Below are 17,619 nucleotides of genomic sequence, written 5' to 3' on the forward strand. Positions count from 1 at the left end.
ATACCTTTACTTTTAAGTAGAAATGCCTCCTAACAAGTTCACTGTAAGTGATTAATACATTCTAATTCAGAATAATCAATATGCAAAGAAACTTACGCAGTGGGTTTTGTCCTTCACTAGCGTAATACTCATACATTCCACTTTTTACCAGTGTATCATAGTGAGGTAAAAAATTAATTCTCTCTTGTGTTGATGAAAGCAGGACCTGATCAATTGTGTTAAGGATGTAAATAGTGATGCCATTTTTAATGATCCCATCTGAAAAGACAAACATAAGAAATGACAAGGTCATGGCACCTGCAATAAACAGTAAAATCTGCTCTATAATATGGCACTCCTTCCCTTCTGAGCTCACACTGTTCCTGAAAAGTAGACTTCAATTACATGTAGGGTATTGGCGTACTTATCAGAAACTGTACAAACAAACTGAGAGGTCCATTGTTTCCTATTAGCCCTTATAAAAATTAAAATCTTTTAATTAACATTTTAGTGGTAAAAATTTATTTACCGTATTCTTTATTCGCTGCCCAATTATAAAAAATAAAGAAAGGCACATGTGGTGTAAACATGCTCACTGCACCCCTAGATTAATTCATTGAGGAGTGTAGTTTGTAAAATGAGGTTACATATGGGGAACACTTCCGCTGTTCTTGTACCTCAGGGGCTTTGCTAATATGACATGGCACCCTCAAACCCTAGGCTGTGGAGTCGGTGAGCCAAAAGTAGGACTCCACGACTCTGACCCCTCACTACTGAGCATGTACAAAACGTTCAGCACAGATTCATCTCAACTAAAACCCCAGACCCTTAGATCAGGAATAGAATAGATATTCATAGAACATTTCAGAACTTTCCCAAATTCTTATGAAAAGATTTACATCATATACTGCATTGAACTACTATACCAATTTATTATATATTTTAAGGAGTCACAGCCCCGCTTAAAGGGAACCTGACAGCAGGATGGTGCACAGACAGTGTCAGACCGGTGCCATTATACTAATTAAAATGATACCTGGGTTGATTAAATACGTCTTGTGGGTGTTGTTTAACCCCTTCCCGACCTTTGACGCCACGTAGGCGCCATGAAAGTCGGTGCCAATCCGACCTGTGACGCCTATGTGACGTCATGGAATGATTGCGTCCCTGCAGATCGGGTGAAAGGGTTAACTCCAATTTCACCTGATCTGCAAGGACAGGGGGAGTGGTACTTCAGCCCAAGGGGGGTGGCTTCACCACCCCATGGGTGAAGCCACCCCCCTTGGGCTGAAGTACCACTCCCGCTGCGGATTCGTAGCAGTGTTCCATCAGGTTTACAGAACCATCCGCTGTGCCCATGGTGCGGAAAATACCGCGCGGAAATGCTGCGTTGTATTTTCCGCAACATGTTAATTCTTTGTGCGGATTCCGCAGCGTTTTACACCTGTTCCTCAATAGGAATAAGCAGGTGAAATCTGCATAAAGAACACTGGAAATCCGCAGTAAATCAGCAGGTAAAACGCAGTGCCTTTTACCTGTGGATTTTTCAAAAATGGTGCGGAAAAATCTCACACGAATCTGCAACGTGGGCACATAGCCTTAGGGTTGGAATTAGAGTTAGGCTAGTTTCACACTAGCGTTAACTGCAATACGTCGCAAATGCGTCGTTTTGCCGAAAATACGCATCCAGCAAAAGTTCTTGCTGGATGCGTTTTTTCGTCATAGACTAACATTAGCGACGCATTGCCAAACGTCGCGTCCGTTTTGCGACGCTTAGACGTGTGGTAGCGGACCGTCGGGAGAAAAAAACCTTACATGTAACGTTTTTTGCTCCCGACGGTCCGCTTTTTCCGACCGCGCATGCGCGGCCGGAACTGCGCCCCCACCTCCCCGCACTTCCCCGCACCTCACAATGGGGCAGCGGATGCGTGGGAAAAATGCATCCGCTGCCCCCGTTGTGCGGCGGGGACAACGCTAGCGTCGGAGACCTCGGCCCGACGCTAGTGTGAAAGTAGCCTTAGGGTTGCAATTAGGGCTAGGGTTGGAAATAGGGTTAAGAATAGGCTTGTCGTTAGGGTTATGGTTAGGGGTGTGTTGAGGTTAACGTTGTGGTTAGGGTTGGGATTAGGGTTAGGATTAGGGTTGGGATTAGGGTTATGGCTAGAGTTGAGATTAGGGTTAAGGGTGTGTTGGGGTTAGTGTTGAAGTTAGAATTGAGGGGTTTCCACTGTTTAGGCACATCAGGGGTCTCCAAACGCAACATGGCGCCACCATTGATTCCAGCCAATCTTGCGTTCAAAAAGTCAAATGGTGCTCCCTCCCTTCCAAGCCCCGACGTGCGCCCAAACAGTGGTTTACCCCCACATTTGGGGTACCAGCGTACTCAGGACAAACTGGGCAACAACTGTTGGGGTCCAATTTCTCCTGTTACCCTTGCAAAAATAAAAAATTACTTGCTAAAACATAATTTTTGAGGAAAGAACAATTATTTTTTATTTTCACGGCTCTGCGTTATAAACTTCTGTGAAGCACTTGGGGGTTGAAAGTGCTCACCACACATCTAGATAAGTTCCTTGGGGGGTCTAGTTTCCAAAATGGGGTCACTTGTGGGGTGTTTCTACTGTTTAGGCACATCAGGGGCTCTGCAAATGCCACGTGATGCCCGCAGACCATTCCATCAAAGTCTGCATTTCAAATGTCACTACTTCCCTTCCGAGCCCTCACGTGCGCCCAAACAGTGGTTTACCCCCACATATGGGGTACCAACATACTCACAACAAACTGGGCAACAAATATCGGAGTCCAATTTCTCCTGCTACCCTTGTGAAAATAAAAAATTGCTTGCTAAAACATCATTTTTGAGGAAAGAAAAATTATTTTTTATTTTCACGGCTCTGCGTTATAAACTCCTGTGAAGCACTTGGGGGTTCAAAGTGCTCACCACACATCTAGATAAGTTCTTTGGGGGGTCTAGTTTCCAAAAAGGCGTCACTTTTGGGGAGTTTCTACTGTTTAGGCATATCAGGGGCTCTGCAAACGTAACATGATGCCTGCAGACCATTCCATCAAAGTCTGCATTCCAAAACGTCACTACTTCCCTTCCGAGCCCCGGCATGTGCCCAAACAGTGGTTTACCCCCACATATGGGGTATCAGCGTACTCAGGAGAAACTGGACAACGACTCTTGGGGTCAAATTTCTCCTGTTACCCTTGGGAAAATTAAAAAATTCTGAACTAAAAAAATATTTTTGAGGAAAGAAATTATTTTTTATTTTCATGGCTCTGCGTTATAAACTTCTGTGAAGCACTTGGGGGTTCAAAGTGCTCACCACACATATAGATAAGTTCCCTGGGAGGTCTAGTTTCAAAAATGGGGTCACTTGTGGGGGAGCTCCAATGTTTAGGCACACGGGGGCTCTCCAAACGCGACATGGTGTCCGCTAAAGATTGGAGCCAATTTTTCATTCAAAAAGTCAAACGGCGTTCCTTCCCTTCCGAGCCCTGCCGTGCGCCCAAACAGTGGTTTACCCCCACATATGAGGTATCGGCGTACTCAGGAGAAATTGCCCAACAAATTTTAGGATCCATTTTATCTAATTGCCCATGTGAAAATGAAAAAATTGAGGCTACAAGAAATTTTGTGTGAAAAAAAAGTACTTTTACATTTTTTACGGATCAATTTGTGAAGCACCTCAGGGTTTAAAGTGCTCACTATGCTTCTAGATAAGTTCCTTGGGGGGGTCTAGTTTCCAAAATGGGGTCACTTGTGGGGGAGCTCCAATGTTTAGGCACACGGGGGCTCTCCAAACGCGACATGGTGTCCGCTAAAGATTGGAGCCAATTTTTCATTCAAAAAGTCAAACGGCGGGGGCGTGGCTATGTAGCCGGAGAAGCAGGACGCACTGAGTGAGAGCTCCAAACATCCTTCTTTTATCCTGCCACATTTATCATATTCCGGTAAACCTTACCGGCAAAAACTGAAACCCCTTACCCCAGGGAACCTTGCGGACCCTCTGAACGGCCGCTGCAGCGATCCGAGGCGGTGGGAAGCTGCGGAGACAGAGGCACTGGGAAGACACACGTGGAGCGGCACCCATCTTCGGTGCGCGCGCTCCGGGACACAGGACGCGGCGCCTCCACCTCCAGCTGGAACCGGACTTCCCTCACAACGGAGCTGAAGGCGGCAGGATCGCGGTGGTGAGGACTGTGCTGACGCACGATAATTAAGACGCCTGATAGGGATAGAGGGGCTCGAGGGGAGCGGCGGCCATTACTATAGCGCGCTCCCTAACGGTACAGGGAGTGGCGCTTTGTACACCTGCGGTGCTGCCTATGAAACAATTCTGTGCCTGGGGAAACTAGTGGGGTGGTGCGGTGTGTGCCCTGAGATATTGGGCCCTGCGCCTCCCCTGATCATCAGTCGCTTCACTGGTGGCGCCATAATAGTGGGAATTAACCCCCTCCCTGCTGCTCTCCCTCTATGCACGAACTGAGCACCCGCCCAGCATATAAGGCCTAAACAAATACTTGGACAACCACCCTGCGATCCTCACTATCATTACCTGTTAAATTTATGGAGTCTTGGAGCACAATCTAATACTATACAAGACCTGGGATTAGAGCTTGATTCATCTATAACCATAAAGTTGGAGCGCAGCTTGCTTATAATTACTTCTGGAACTAATTTGTGAGGTCCTCTTGTGTATACCCGCCATGCAACATCCTAGAGGAGCGGCGGCTGCTGAAAAGCTTAAAAAATTCGCTAAGGACGACCCTCATGAAAATGTACGCAACCTCAGAGGTAACTCCACATCATCTCAACGCAGGGGTCGCCCCTCTGATGGTACTGGGGAAGGGGAGGAGGAAGAACTGACTCTCAAACAGGCATCGGAGCAGTTAATGCAGGCTATATCCCTCACTAGATCATCTCTTACGGAGAAAATAGAGGATGTGCATACTGAAGTGGGCCGCCTGCGACATGATATGCAAACTATGAGGGGGCGTATTTCTGAGGTCGAAACAAGGGTGTCTCATATAGAAGACACTACCAATCCTATGGAGGCCAAATTGACCAAAGCCGCTGGATCCGTAAATGCTTGGAAGCAAAAAGCAGATGATTTGGAAAATAGACTGCGCCGTAACAACATTCGAATCATAGGTCTCCCGGAGCGGTCGGAGGGTCAGCGGCCTGAGCAATTTTTGGAGGAATGGCTCAAGTTTACACTAGGAGATGGATTCTCCTCGACATTTGCGGTGGAAAGAGCCCATAGGGTACCAACGAGGCCCCTCCCTCCTGGAGCTCCGCCGCGACCTTTCCTGGCGCGTCTTCTTAATTGCAGAGACAGAGATACCACCCTTCGTCTGGCGCGTCAGAAGGGCCTCATCAAATTCGATAATGCCACCATATCGATTTTTCCAGATTTTTCCGTGGATCTTCAAAAGCAGCGTGCACGATTTGTGGATGTTAAGAAGCAACTTAGAGACAAGAACATTGTCTATTCTATGCTCTACCCAGCTCGGCTCCGCATCGTCCATAATAGCTCCTCCTTGTTCTTCACAGACCCGGCAGAAGCGATTGAGTGGTTGCGGTCTAACGGAGGACCGAGTGTGGAAGACCCCTAACCTGGGTTTCTTGTCTGATGGCAATAAAATTGAGCTTTCCGTATAGGTGCGGAAAAGTCAACAATACCGGACGCTGAATTCAGTGAGGGTATCCCCTTTTCACTTTGACTGTGGGAGGATGGAAATACTCCCCCCTACTGTTCAAGTTTTCTTGTTTAACATGGTTTTCTGTTTCAGTTTTGGTTGTTTATTAAATAAGGCTGCCGCTGACACTAACTTCTTGCCCAATATGACGCTATTGAAATGCACCCGAATAATAATGATATGTATTAATTCTTCCCTCAAGAGTAAACATGGGAGCTGAACTTATATGTATGACCTGGAATATCCGAGGCATTAAAACCCCTAGAAAGAAAATTAAAGTATTTTCACAGATAAAAAGATGCCACCCCCATATTGTAGCACTAATAGAAACACATTTAACAAGGGACACGGCTCGATGTATGCAAAAACCGTGGGTACAGTGGTCCCTACACGCCTTCCACACCAGTTATTCAAGAGGGGTCTCTCTACTAATACACAAGGAGGTCAGATGGGAGGCCAAGGAGGCGAGACGTGATCCAGAGGGTCGCTTTGTTTTTGTGCATGCATTCATCAACTCACGAGAATACGTGTTGTTATGTATCTATAACCCCCACCCTGCCAGTGTGTCAATTCTCCGTATGGCCCTAGCCTTCTCCTTAAAATACCCGGAAGCCAATGTTATCTACATGGGAGACTTTAATTTAGTTATGAATCAATCCATGGACAGACTGAGATTAGATGACGCAACATCGGGAGACACTTTACCTCAGCCTCCTTCTCAATTGGCACTATTTATGGATGGTAGTGGATGGCTGGATCTGTGGAGAATGAGTCACCCGGAGATCAGAGGGTATACTTGTCACTCATCCACTAGACAATCATTATCTCGAATAGACTATATATTTGGGTCGAATGGATTGGCATTGTGGGTGGATAGTATTGAACATGGTAGCCGAGGGATCTCAGATCACAGCCCAATTATTCTTAAACTTAAATTTGGACGATCCGACAATAATAGTAGGTCCTGGAAATTGAACCCCTTCTGGTTAAAATTAATAGACTCTAGTGACAGGACGGTTGATCAGTTAAATAATTTCATTCTAGTACACTCGGAACTCCAAAACCTCGGTCTATTTTGGGACACCCTGAAGGCATACTTGAGGGGATGTCTGTCCTCTACTATCTCCTATATTAAAGAGGGCAACGGCGAAGGAGGATGAGGAGATAGAACAGAGATTAAAAGATTCAGAGGCCACTTATATAGCTAATCAATCCAGTAGTAATAGAATTGAATGGCTCACCTCCCAGAGACTTTATATCCAACACGCAGATGTTAAATCAAAGCGTAAATTATTTTTCACTCGCCAATCCTATTTTGAGTTAGGGAATCAGGCCAGCACACTTTTGGCCTTCTTGGTACGCCAACACAATGCCTCCAATACAATATTGCAGATCCGGGTATCTGATGGCTCTTTAGTGTCCTCTACTGATGGAATACTTCAGGGCTTCTATGACTATTATACCTCGTTATATAAATCTAGCAGTGACTCTGGTGTTGATGAGTGCTTAGATTATCTATCAGATATAACATTCCCCTCGCTAAGTCCATCGCAACAGGCCCTTATGGAGGCTGAATTTACTCTGGAAGAGGTAGAGCAAGCTATAGCTGACATGGCAACTGGAAAGGCCCCGGGACCTGATGGATTTCCCATAGAGTTCTATAGGAAATACCGTGACAAGTTAGCCCCTATACTGCTGAAGGTACTCAAAGGAATATGGGAGGGGGAATCTGTACCCGACACGTTTTATGATGCTAATGTTGTAGTACTCAGGAAGGAGGGGAAGGATCCTTTAGATTGTGGATCATATAGACCGATTTCTTTGGTGAACGTGGATTACAAAATTTTTACTAAAATTTTAGCTACTAGATTGAACAAGATCATACTAGATCTTATACACCCGGATCAAACCGGTTTCATGCCTGGGAAAAGCACTTCTATCAATATCAGGCGGGTACAGTCGGTCATACAATATAGTTCTTTGGAACCAGACAACAAGTGGGCATTGGCTTCGCTAGACGCAGCCAAGGCTTTTGACTCCCTCGAATGGCCCTTCTTAATTGCATGTTTACGGAAATATGGGTTTGGAAATAAATTTTTGAGAGGGATAAATACATTATATGCGAAACCTAGGGCACGAATGGTGGTGAATGGCTCAATGTCTGCATCGTTTTCTTTGCATAGAGGGACTCGACAGGGTTGCCCTCTCTCCCCAGCTTTATTTGCCTTGGCGATAGAGGCCTTGGCAATACGAATGAGGTCTTCTGTAGATATTAAAGGGATACGTATCGCTGATAGGATGGACGTCATCGGTCTGTATGCTGATGATATGGTGGTGTTTATGGATCAAATGGAAGACACATTGCCAAAAGTAATAACGATGATAGATAGATTTAGTAAATTTTCTGGCCTTTATATAAATTGGGAAAAATCTGCTCTGATGCCTCTCTCCCATACCCCAATGTCCTGCCTTGAAACCCTCTCACTGCTACCCATTGTCTCCCAGTTTAAATATCTAGGAATACATATGTCCCAGAGTAGTCACCTAGACTTACATCTTAATATATTCCCGCTACTGGATGTGGTTACGTTCAAATTCGCTACCTGGGACAAATTACCATTATCTGTGGCTGGACGTATTAATCTCATAAAGATGATATTACTCCCAAAATTGAACTATTGTTTTCAACATAGCGCGGTTATAATACCTAAATCTTTCTTTGCAACTCTAAATTCCCTTACTACGTCCTTCATATGGGGAAAGGCTAGGCCTAAGCTTAAATTATCCACCCTACAAAGACCCAAACAAGGGGGTGGGGCGGCCCTGCCAGACTTCTATTTATATTACCTAGCGGGTCAGACTAAAATGTTGAATATGTGGATGCCCGGGAAAACTCTTCCTAACTCTGAACACCATATTCTGTATTCGGCCAAAATTGACTGTCCACTGGGATTTTTGGAGATGGAGAGAACTGCGGTTCCTCATTTACTTCCTTTGCTCCGACTAGCACGATCAATATGGAGGCAAATTAAAAAGGTAACAGGATTTGCTGATATAGCAGCTGAAATGCCATTATGGAATAATAGTTATTTTCCGGTATTACTGGGTCATCCGTCCACTGAATTCTGGATATCGTACAGTGTCCTTACAGTGAGTAATCTATATAAGCAAGGGATCTTCGTCTCCTTTGAACAGATGCAGAATACCTACGGCATACCAAAATCTCAATTTTTCCGTTACCTACAACTAAGTTCAGCCTTCCAGTCACACATGCGGAATATGGGTACAGGCCGAGCTATCTCAGATCTACCGTTAATAGGTATCCTTAATTCGCAGGGTCCCCAGGGACTTATTTCCTCTCTGTATACCTATCTGTTATCCATGGGTGAGGGATCTACCATAGATTCAATTAGGGGGAGGTGGGGACGGCTTCTCCTAGACACACTGGGAGAGGAATGGGATGAAATTTTGGAATCCCCAACTAAAGTCTCCCCATCAGTTAATAATAGGATGACACAACTATACATCATATATCAATCCTATCTGACCCCGACTCGTCTCTTTAAAATGGGTCGTCTACATTCATCAGACTGCCTGAGATGCCACTCTAGCAATGCAGATTTTATCCACATGATATGGAAGTGTCCTATTGTCTTCCAATTCTGGAATGAGGTAACGACATTATTGACATCACTGGTGTCGATCCCTGTCCCACTTGAACCCCTGGTATGCTTGTTTGGAGTATGGGAGGCTGAGACTTGGGATCGTCATACGGGAATTTTTCTGAGGGAGACTCTGTTTCTGGCACGAAAGGTGTTGGCTCTGCGATGGATGGGGGGTTCTTGCCCAACTCTTAGAGCGTGGGTCGACTTGGTAAATTCCATTATTCCGTATGAGCGGGCATTATACCAGAATAGAGGTAATCCAGCCAAATTTGAGAAGATATGGGGAAGATGGAACTCCTCTTGCCATACTGTTTAGGTCAACATAACCTAACAATTATACAAGGAAAGGATGTACGATTGCATGGGCATTATCTACTTACAGGGCAGAATCTATCTAGAACTCTCTTTTAAGCGGCAGCATGTTAGTTTTAGAGGTTTCATTAGAAGTTAAGGTAGTTAAAGTTTGAATAAGATATGAACAAATGATTGACATGCATTGCTTGTAACCTTTGCAATATCCCAGACATGGTTATGTGTGGTAATTTTATGTACCTTATGGATGGTAACGAATATAAGCAAATGTATGTATGATTCATGCTGTAATCAATAAACGAATTTAAAAAAAAAAAAGTCAAACGGCGCTCCTTCCCTTCCGAGCCCTGCCGTGCGCCCAAACAGTGGTTTACCCCCACATATGAGGTATCAGCGTACTCAGGACAAATTGGACAACAACGTTCTTGGTCCAGTTTCTCCTTTTACCCTTGGGAAAATAAAAAAAATGTTGCTAAAAGATCATTTTTGTGACTAAAAAGTTAAATGTTCATTTTTTCTTTTCATGTTGCTTCTGCTGCTGGGAAACACCTGAAGGGTTAATAAACTTCTTGAATGTGGTTTTGAGCACCTTGAGGGGTGCAGTTTTTAGAATGGTGTCACTTTTGGGTATTTTCAGCCATATAGAACACTCAAACTGACTTCAAATGTGAGGTGGTCCCTAAAAAAAATGGTTTTGTAAATTTTGTTGTAAAAATGAGAAATCACTGGTCAAATTTTAACCCTTGTAACTTCCTAGCAAAAAAAAAATTTGGTTCCAAAATTGTGCTGATGTAAAGTAGACATGTGGGAAATGTTATTTATTAACTATTTTGTGTCACATAACTCTCTGGTTTAACAGAATAAAAATTCAAAATGTGAAAATTGCAAAATGTTCAACAAATTTCCGTTTTTTTCACAAATAAACTCAGAAATTATCGACCTAAAGTTACCACTAACATGAAGCCCAATATGTCACGAAAAAAACAATCTCAGAATCGGTAGGATCCGTTGAAGCGTTCCTGAGTTATTACCTCAAAGGGACACTGGTCAGAATTGCAAAAAACGGCCAGGTCATTAAGGTCAAAATAGGCTGGGTCATGAAGGGGTTAACCCTTTTCTGACCTCTGACAGAATAGTACGTCCGAGTTGAGCACCCTCGCTTTGATGCGGGCTCCGGCGGTGAGCCCGCATCAAAGCCGGGACATCGTCCTCCTGTCCGCTCCCCCCGTGCTCCTATGCCACCCCCCCGTGCTCCGACGCGCCCCCCCCCTGTGCCCCGATCTCCACCCCCTTATACTTAACGAGGCTCCCGGTGTCTGTCCGTCTTCTCCATGGGCGCCGCCATCTTCCAAAATGGCGGGCGCATGCGCAGTTTCGTTACAAGTACATTTTGATCGCTGTGGTAGGTTCTATCACAGCGATCAAAATAAAAAACAATAATGAACCCCCCCCCTTTATCACCCCCATAGGTAGGGACAATAATAAAATAAAGAAAATATTTTTTCTTTTTCCACTAGGGTTAGGGTTAGAACTAGGGTTAGGGTTAGGGTTAGGGTTATGGCATGTGCACACAGTGCGGATTTGGCCGCGGATCCGCAGCGGATTGGCCGCTGTGAATTCGTAGCAGTTTTCCATCAGGTTTACAGTACCATGTACACCTATGGAAAACCAAATCCGCTGTGCCCATGGTGCGGAAAATTCCGTGCGGAAACGCTGTGTTATATTTTCCGCAGCATGTCAATTCTTTGTGCGAATTCCGCAGCTTTTTACACCTGTTCCTCAATAGGAATCTGCAGGTGAAATCCGCACAAAAAAACACTGGAAATCCGCAGGTAAAACGCAGTGCCTTTTACCTGCAGATTTTTCAAAAATCGTGCGGAAAAATCTCACACGAATCCGCAAAGTGGGCACATAGCCTTAGGGTTAGGGTTGGAATTAGGGCTAGGGTTGGAAATAGGGTTAAGATTAGGCTTGTGGTTAGGGTTACGGATAGGGTTAGGGGTGTGTTGGGGTTTACAGTTGTGGTTAGGGTTGGGATTAGGGTTATGGCTACAGTTGGGATTAGGGTTAGGGGTGTGTTGGGGTTAGTGTTGAAGTTAGAATTGAGGGGTTTTCACTGTTTAGGCACATCAGGGGTCTCCAAACGCAACATGGCGCCACCATTGATTCCAGCCAATCTTGCGTTCAAAAAGTCAAATGGTGCTCCCTCCCTTCCAAGCCCCGACGTGCGCCCAAACAGTGGTTTACCCCCACATATGGGATACCAGCGTACTCAGGACAAACTGGGCAACAACTGTTGGGGTCCAATTTCTCCTGGTACCCTTGCAAAAATAAAAAATTACTTGCTAAAACATAATTTTTGAGGAAAGAACAATTATTTTTTATTTTCACGGCTCTGCGTTATAAACTTCTGTGAAGCACTTGGGGGTTGAAAGTGCTCACCACACATCTAGATAAGTTCCTTGGGGGGTCTAGTTTCCAAAATGGGGTCACTTGTGGGGAGTTCCTACTGTTTAGGCACATCAGGGGCTCTGCAAACGCAACCTGACGCCCGCAGAGCATTCCATCAAAGTCTGCATTTCAAAACGTCACTACTTCCCTTCCGAACCCCGACATGTGCCAAAACAGTGGTTTACCCCCACATATGGGGTATCAGCGTACTCAGGAGAAACTGGACAACAACTTTTGGAGTCCAATTTCTCCTGTTACCCTTGGGAAAATAAAAAATTGTGGCCAAAAAAATCATTTTTGAGAAAAGAAAAATTATTTTTTATTTTCATGGCTCTGCGTTATAAACTTCTGTGAAGCACCTGGGGGTTATAAGTGCTCACTATGCATCTAGATAAGTTCCTTGGGGGGTCTAGTTTCCAAAATAGGGTCACTTGTAGGGGAGCTCTAATGTTTAGGCACACAGGGGCTCTCCAAACGTGACATGGTGTCCGCTAACGATTGGAGCTAATTTTTCATTCAAAAAGTCAAATGGCGCTCCTTCCCTTCCGAGCCTTACCATGTGCCCAAACAGTGGTTTACCCCCACATGTGAGGTATCAGCGTACTCAGGACAAATTGGACAACAACGTTCGTGGTCCAGTTTCTTCTTTTACCCTTGGGAAAATAAAAAAATTGTTGCTAAAAGATCATTTTTGTGACTAAAAAGTTAAATGTTCATTTTTTACTTCCATGTTGCTTCTGCTGCTGTGAAACACCTGAAGGATTAATAAACTTCTTGAATGTGGTTTTGAGCTCCTTGAGGGGTGCAGTTTTTAGAATGGTGTCACTTTTGGGTATTTTCAGCCATATAGAACCCTCAAACTGACTTCAAATGTGAGGTGGTCCCTAAAAAAAATGGTTTTGTAAATTTTGTTGTAAAAATGAGAAATCACTGGTCAAATTTTAACCCTTATAACTTCCTAGCAAAAAAAAAAATGTGTTTCCAAAATTGTGCTGATGTAAAGTAGACATGTGGGAAATGTTATTTATTAACTATTTTGTGTCACATAACTCTCTGGTTTAACAGAATAAAAATTCAAAATGTGAAAATTGCGAAATTTTCTAAATTTTCGCCAAATTTCCGTTTTTTTCACAAATAAACTCAGAAATTATCGACCTAAATTTACCACTAACATGAAGCCCAATATGTCACGAAAAAACAATCTCAGAACCGCTAGGATCCGTTGAAGCATTCCTGAGTTATTACCTCATAAAGGGACACTGGTCAGAATTGCAAAAAACGGCAAGGTCATTAAGGCCAAAATAGGCTGCGTCATGAAGGGGTTAAGCTTTGTTTATATCTACAGTTTTGCATTACATTTCTCTGTTTCATTCTAGGAACCAATACTGTAATAGAAACCAGAGGGTTTCCATAGTCAATGTGGTCTTTCTAGTGCCGTTTGCATCCAGCCTCTGCATGAACTATGTTTCCTGTTCCTTTATCTATCCTCACATTTCAATGTTGCAAAGTGCAAATCAATACTTACTAAAATTATGGTCTGTCACCTGTTTTCTATTTGTTGTTGAGACAACAAAGTCTTCACTTGGTCCGATGACAAAAGTCTAGTAAAGAAAACAAAAAATAAAGCATAATACAAGCTAATAAAACTGTTCTAAACTAAAGCAGTACCAGGATTCCTAGTCACAGATGATTATCAAAATAATGTTTTCCTCAATTTGCCCTTAAAGTGTTAGTTACTCTCATCTTCATAAATGGGTATTGTTAGATAGTTCTTGCAAATACAAGAAACATTTGTTTTTTTCAGCTATGTTTAACCCATTAACACTTTATTTCTAGGTCTTTGAGACTGAACCCAGCTGCTAGATAGCAGAATGAACTCAGTGCTTATAAGTTGTTGTTTTTTTATAGCTTAGCTTGTAAGTGGGGATGGGTGGACTCCGGGATGTTCGGGTCTGCGGGACCAGCTGAACAGTTTAAAAAAAAAAAAAAAAAAAAAAAAAAAAGTTTGGTTCGGGTACCAGAACCCAGACCCCATTCGCATGAATGGGGGGCCTGAACATCCATTGTTTGCCACGCTGTCATCTGCATGACAGAATGGCAAACAGTGCCTAAGGCTATGTTCACACGATCCTTTTTTTGCTGCGTTTTTTTTCAGGTCCTGATTTGGAAAACCCGCAGTGCAAAACTGCACTGCTGATTTTCCTGCGGATTCTTCTGCGGATTCCTCTGCGGGTTTTCAACAGCACTTTCCTATTGGTGCATGTTGAAAACAGGAGCGGAATCCGCAGAAAGAATAGACATGGTACTTCTTTTTTTCTGCAGGCAAATCCGCGCGGATTTGCCTGCGAAAAAAAGGATAGTGGGCACAGCGGTTTTTGTTTTCCATAGGGTAACATTGTACTGTACCCTGCATGGAAAACGGCTGCGGATCCGCAGCTGCAAATCCGCTGCGGATCCGCAGCAAAAAAAGGATCGTGTGAACAAGCCCTTACTGTTTTGCGTTCCTCCATCTCTACTTGTAAGCACCATTTTGAACCAGGCCAGCATCAATGGAGCATGTTACCTCCTAATCTCAGCCAGCTTCAGTGAAGTTCTTGTCATACATTACCGGTCAGTCTTCAGGCCAATAAGGCTACTTTCATACATCAGTTTTTTGCCATCAGGCTTAATCCGGCGAATTTGGAAAAAAACAGATCCATTGCAAATTGTGAAAAACTGATGCGATGGTTCCATTTTTTTGCCTGGTGTGTGTGTGTGTGTGTGTGTGTGTGTGTGTGTGTGAGAGAGTGAAAGTGAGAGAGAGTGAGAGACCAGAATGGAAAAAAAGCATGCTCAGTTTAGAAAAACGGAATTCGTGGCCGGATTCCCCATCATTTGACGGATTCGGCGCCATAGGCTTCTAAGAAACGCTGGATCCGTCGCTGTCCATTTTTCCGACAGACACAAAAAACGTTAGTATGTCAGTTTTCTCCGGCTGCCGGAAAAACAATTTTCGATGGATATGGCAAAAAATGTATGAAACGGGAGGCCATCCTTCGCAATCCATCTGTTTTTTTCAAAATTCACCAGATTGTGCCTAATGGCAAAAAACTGATGTGTAAAAGTAGCCTAAGACGTAAAGAAAAGTGTTACTATCACAAGAATGACTACAACATTTTTTTAGAAGCAGTAGACTTACCGTAATTTGATTATATATATATATATATATATATATATATATATATATATATGTATACACACAATATCTAAGAAAATGACAATAACCCTTTAAGGCTATGTGCACACGATGCGGATTTCAGCATTTTTTTTCCACGCAGAAGCGCTGCAGATCTGCAATTGATTTACAGTACAAAGTAAATCAGTGAGAAAAAAAAAATGCTGTGCAGACGGTGCGGAAAAATCAGTGCGGAAACACTGCAGATTAAAAGTAGCATGTCACTTCTTTTTTGTGGATCTGCAGCATTTTTGTACCCATTTCATTATAGAAATCCACAGGGGTAAAAAACGTTGAAAATCCGCAAAAAAATCCGCAGCAAAACCGCACTAAAAACACTGCGGATCCGCACAAAAAAACGCAACAAGTCCGCAGCTGCGTTTTCTGCCAAGAGATGCAGAATCCGCACCAGAAATTCCTAAGCCTAATCCGCAACGTGTGCACATAGCCTAAAGGGGTTGCTTGCATTCAGTTAATTGTTGTTCCATGTCTCCATTGCTACCCTGATCTGTTTGGTTGCAGCAGTGACTTCACGTACAGACCACTGCAGCCAAACATTGAGCACGGCAGCTCCAGTGATGTGGATGAGCTGCTGGGCTCAGTGATTAGCAGCTCCGTTGTCAAAATGTCAGCGTTGGAGAGAAACAACAGAGACCAAGGCATTAGAGGAGACTCAGCGATGGGCCAGGAAGGTTAAGTAATGCATAGATTTATTTTATTTTTACACTGAACTCCACCTGGGGATTATAATTTGCTGAAAACCCATATAGAGGAATTTAAAACCTCACGGGGAAAGCTGTAAAATGTTTAAATATTTTGGTCCAGATTCATTTTTTTTCTCAGGGTAATTAGACGCTTTGAAAACTTGTAACATTTTTGGCATCTACCCCCATGTTTTGCAACTTTTGGCGTTTTCACACCATTTTCTTCCAGTTCCAACAAAAGTGGGCGGGAGGTGACAGGAGAGGAGACTTGTGAGGAGGGGCAGCCACCTGTCAGAGCCGCCGGCCTCACTAGCTGGTGAGGAACCAAAGCCTTGCTGCTGCTGCCACAGTAGTCAGTGACACTTTGCAACATATTGATACAAATATCAAACAAATTGTTGCAACTGCTGTGAGTCTGACACAATCCCTGTACACTATCTGCATGGCGTCTTCACACAGCGATTTCTGGAGACCTCCTCCTGCGTTTACCGTGCTATGTCTTTCCAGCAGGATGCGTCTGGTCAGGAGGGCCAGATAATAAGTGCATTGAGGAAGCAAGCACCACTTGTATGAAGCCATGACATTACATAGAAGGTCGGTCACGGCCCGCCATGTCTGCACGGACGGAGGCGCCGCTACCTGCTCCCCGGCGCTCACCTCACAGATGTCCGCGCACATCTCTTGATAACCCCCTCGAATCCGCAGTCGCTTCTCGTCATAGGACGTCGACTGCAGGCGACGGTCATACAGGAACACAGTCAGTGTGTGACTTGTGCCGCCGCCGCCATTGTGCTGCTCCTCAGACAAGTCGTACACTGCCGCCATCTCTCCGACAGCACCGACGGCCGTAAGAGACCACCTCAGCCCCGTTCTTCTTCACCACAATCCCCGGGCTTCACTTCAAACCTGGGCCCGTGATGTCACATCCGCCTGCTAGAAGCGGGTAGTTCCGAGAGTGACACGGGGGCTTTGTGTGAACGCCCCTGGGGACACGGTGTGGGGTGAGGTAGACAGGAGCACAGTGTGTCCTCGGCGGGATTCGGGCGAGCTTCTCATCGGCCTCACGCACAATTCTGAGCAACTGCCCAGCGCAGCCAATCAGATCGCTGCTTTCATGTTACCTCAGGCAGGAATGTAGCTGTGCTGTTGTGTAATACATGAGCGGCTATAAATGGCGTTGTACACAGGCTGGTTCCGACAGTGTATACAGGTCCTTCTCAAAAAATTAGCATATAGTGTAAAATTTCATTATTTACCATAATGTAATGATTACAATTAAACTTTCATATATTATAGATTAATTATCCACCAACTGAAATTTGTCAGGTCTTTTATTGTTTTAATACTGATGATTTTGGCATACAACTCCTGATAACCCAAAAAACCTGTCTCAATAAATTAGCATAGTTCACCCGTCCAATCAAATAAAAGTGTTTTTTAATAACAAACAAAAAAACCATCAAATAATAATGTTCAGTTATGCACTCAATACTTGGTCGGGAATCCTTTGGCAGAAATGACTGCTTCAATGCGGCGTGGCATGGAGGCAATCAGCCTGCGACACTGCTGAGATGTTATGGAGGCCCAG

At 44.1% G+C, this 17,619-nt stretch overlaps 1 protein-coding gene across 1 annotated transcript in view; it reads right to left on the reverse strand.

Annotated features, from left to right (window-relative positions):
- The window catches only part of SMCHD1 (structural maintenance of chromosomes flexible hinge domain containing 1), a 584,899-nt gene extending 567,778 nt beyond the window's left edge, over positions 1-17,121 (reverse strand). Inside the window, exons 1-3 of the mRNA XM_077270310.1 lie at positions 16,689-17,121; positions 13,639-13,714; positions 97-258 (exon numbers count right to left, since the gene is read on the reverse strand). Of these exons, the coding sequence (XP_077126425.1) occupies positions 97-258; positions 13,639-13,714; positions 16,689-16,856 (406 nt within the window). The 5' untranslated portion in view covers positions 16,857-17,121. The remainder of the gene's footprint in view (positions 1-96; positions 259-13,638; positions 13,715-16,688) is intronic.
- Between the last annotated feature and the right edge of the window lie 498 nt (positions 17,122-17,619).

The sequence above is a fragment of the Ranitomeya variabilis genome, chromosome 6 (assembly GCF_051348905.1).
Source record: "Ranitomeya variabilis isolate aRanVar5 chromosome 6, aRanVar5.hap1, whole genome shotgun sequence".
NCBI lineage: Eukaryota > Metazoa > Chordata > Amphibia > Anura > Dendrobatidae > Ranitomeya > Ranitomeya variabilis.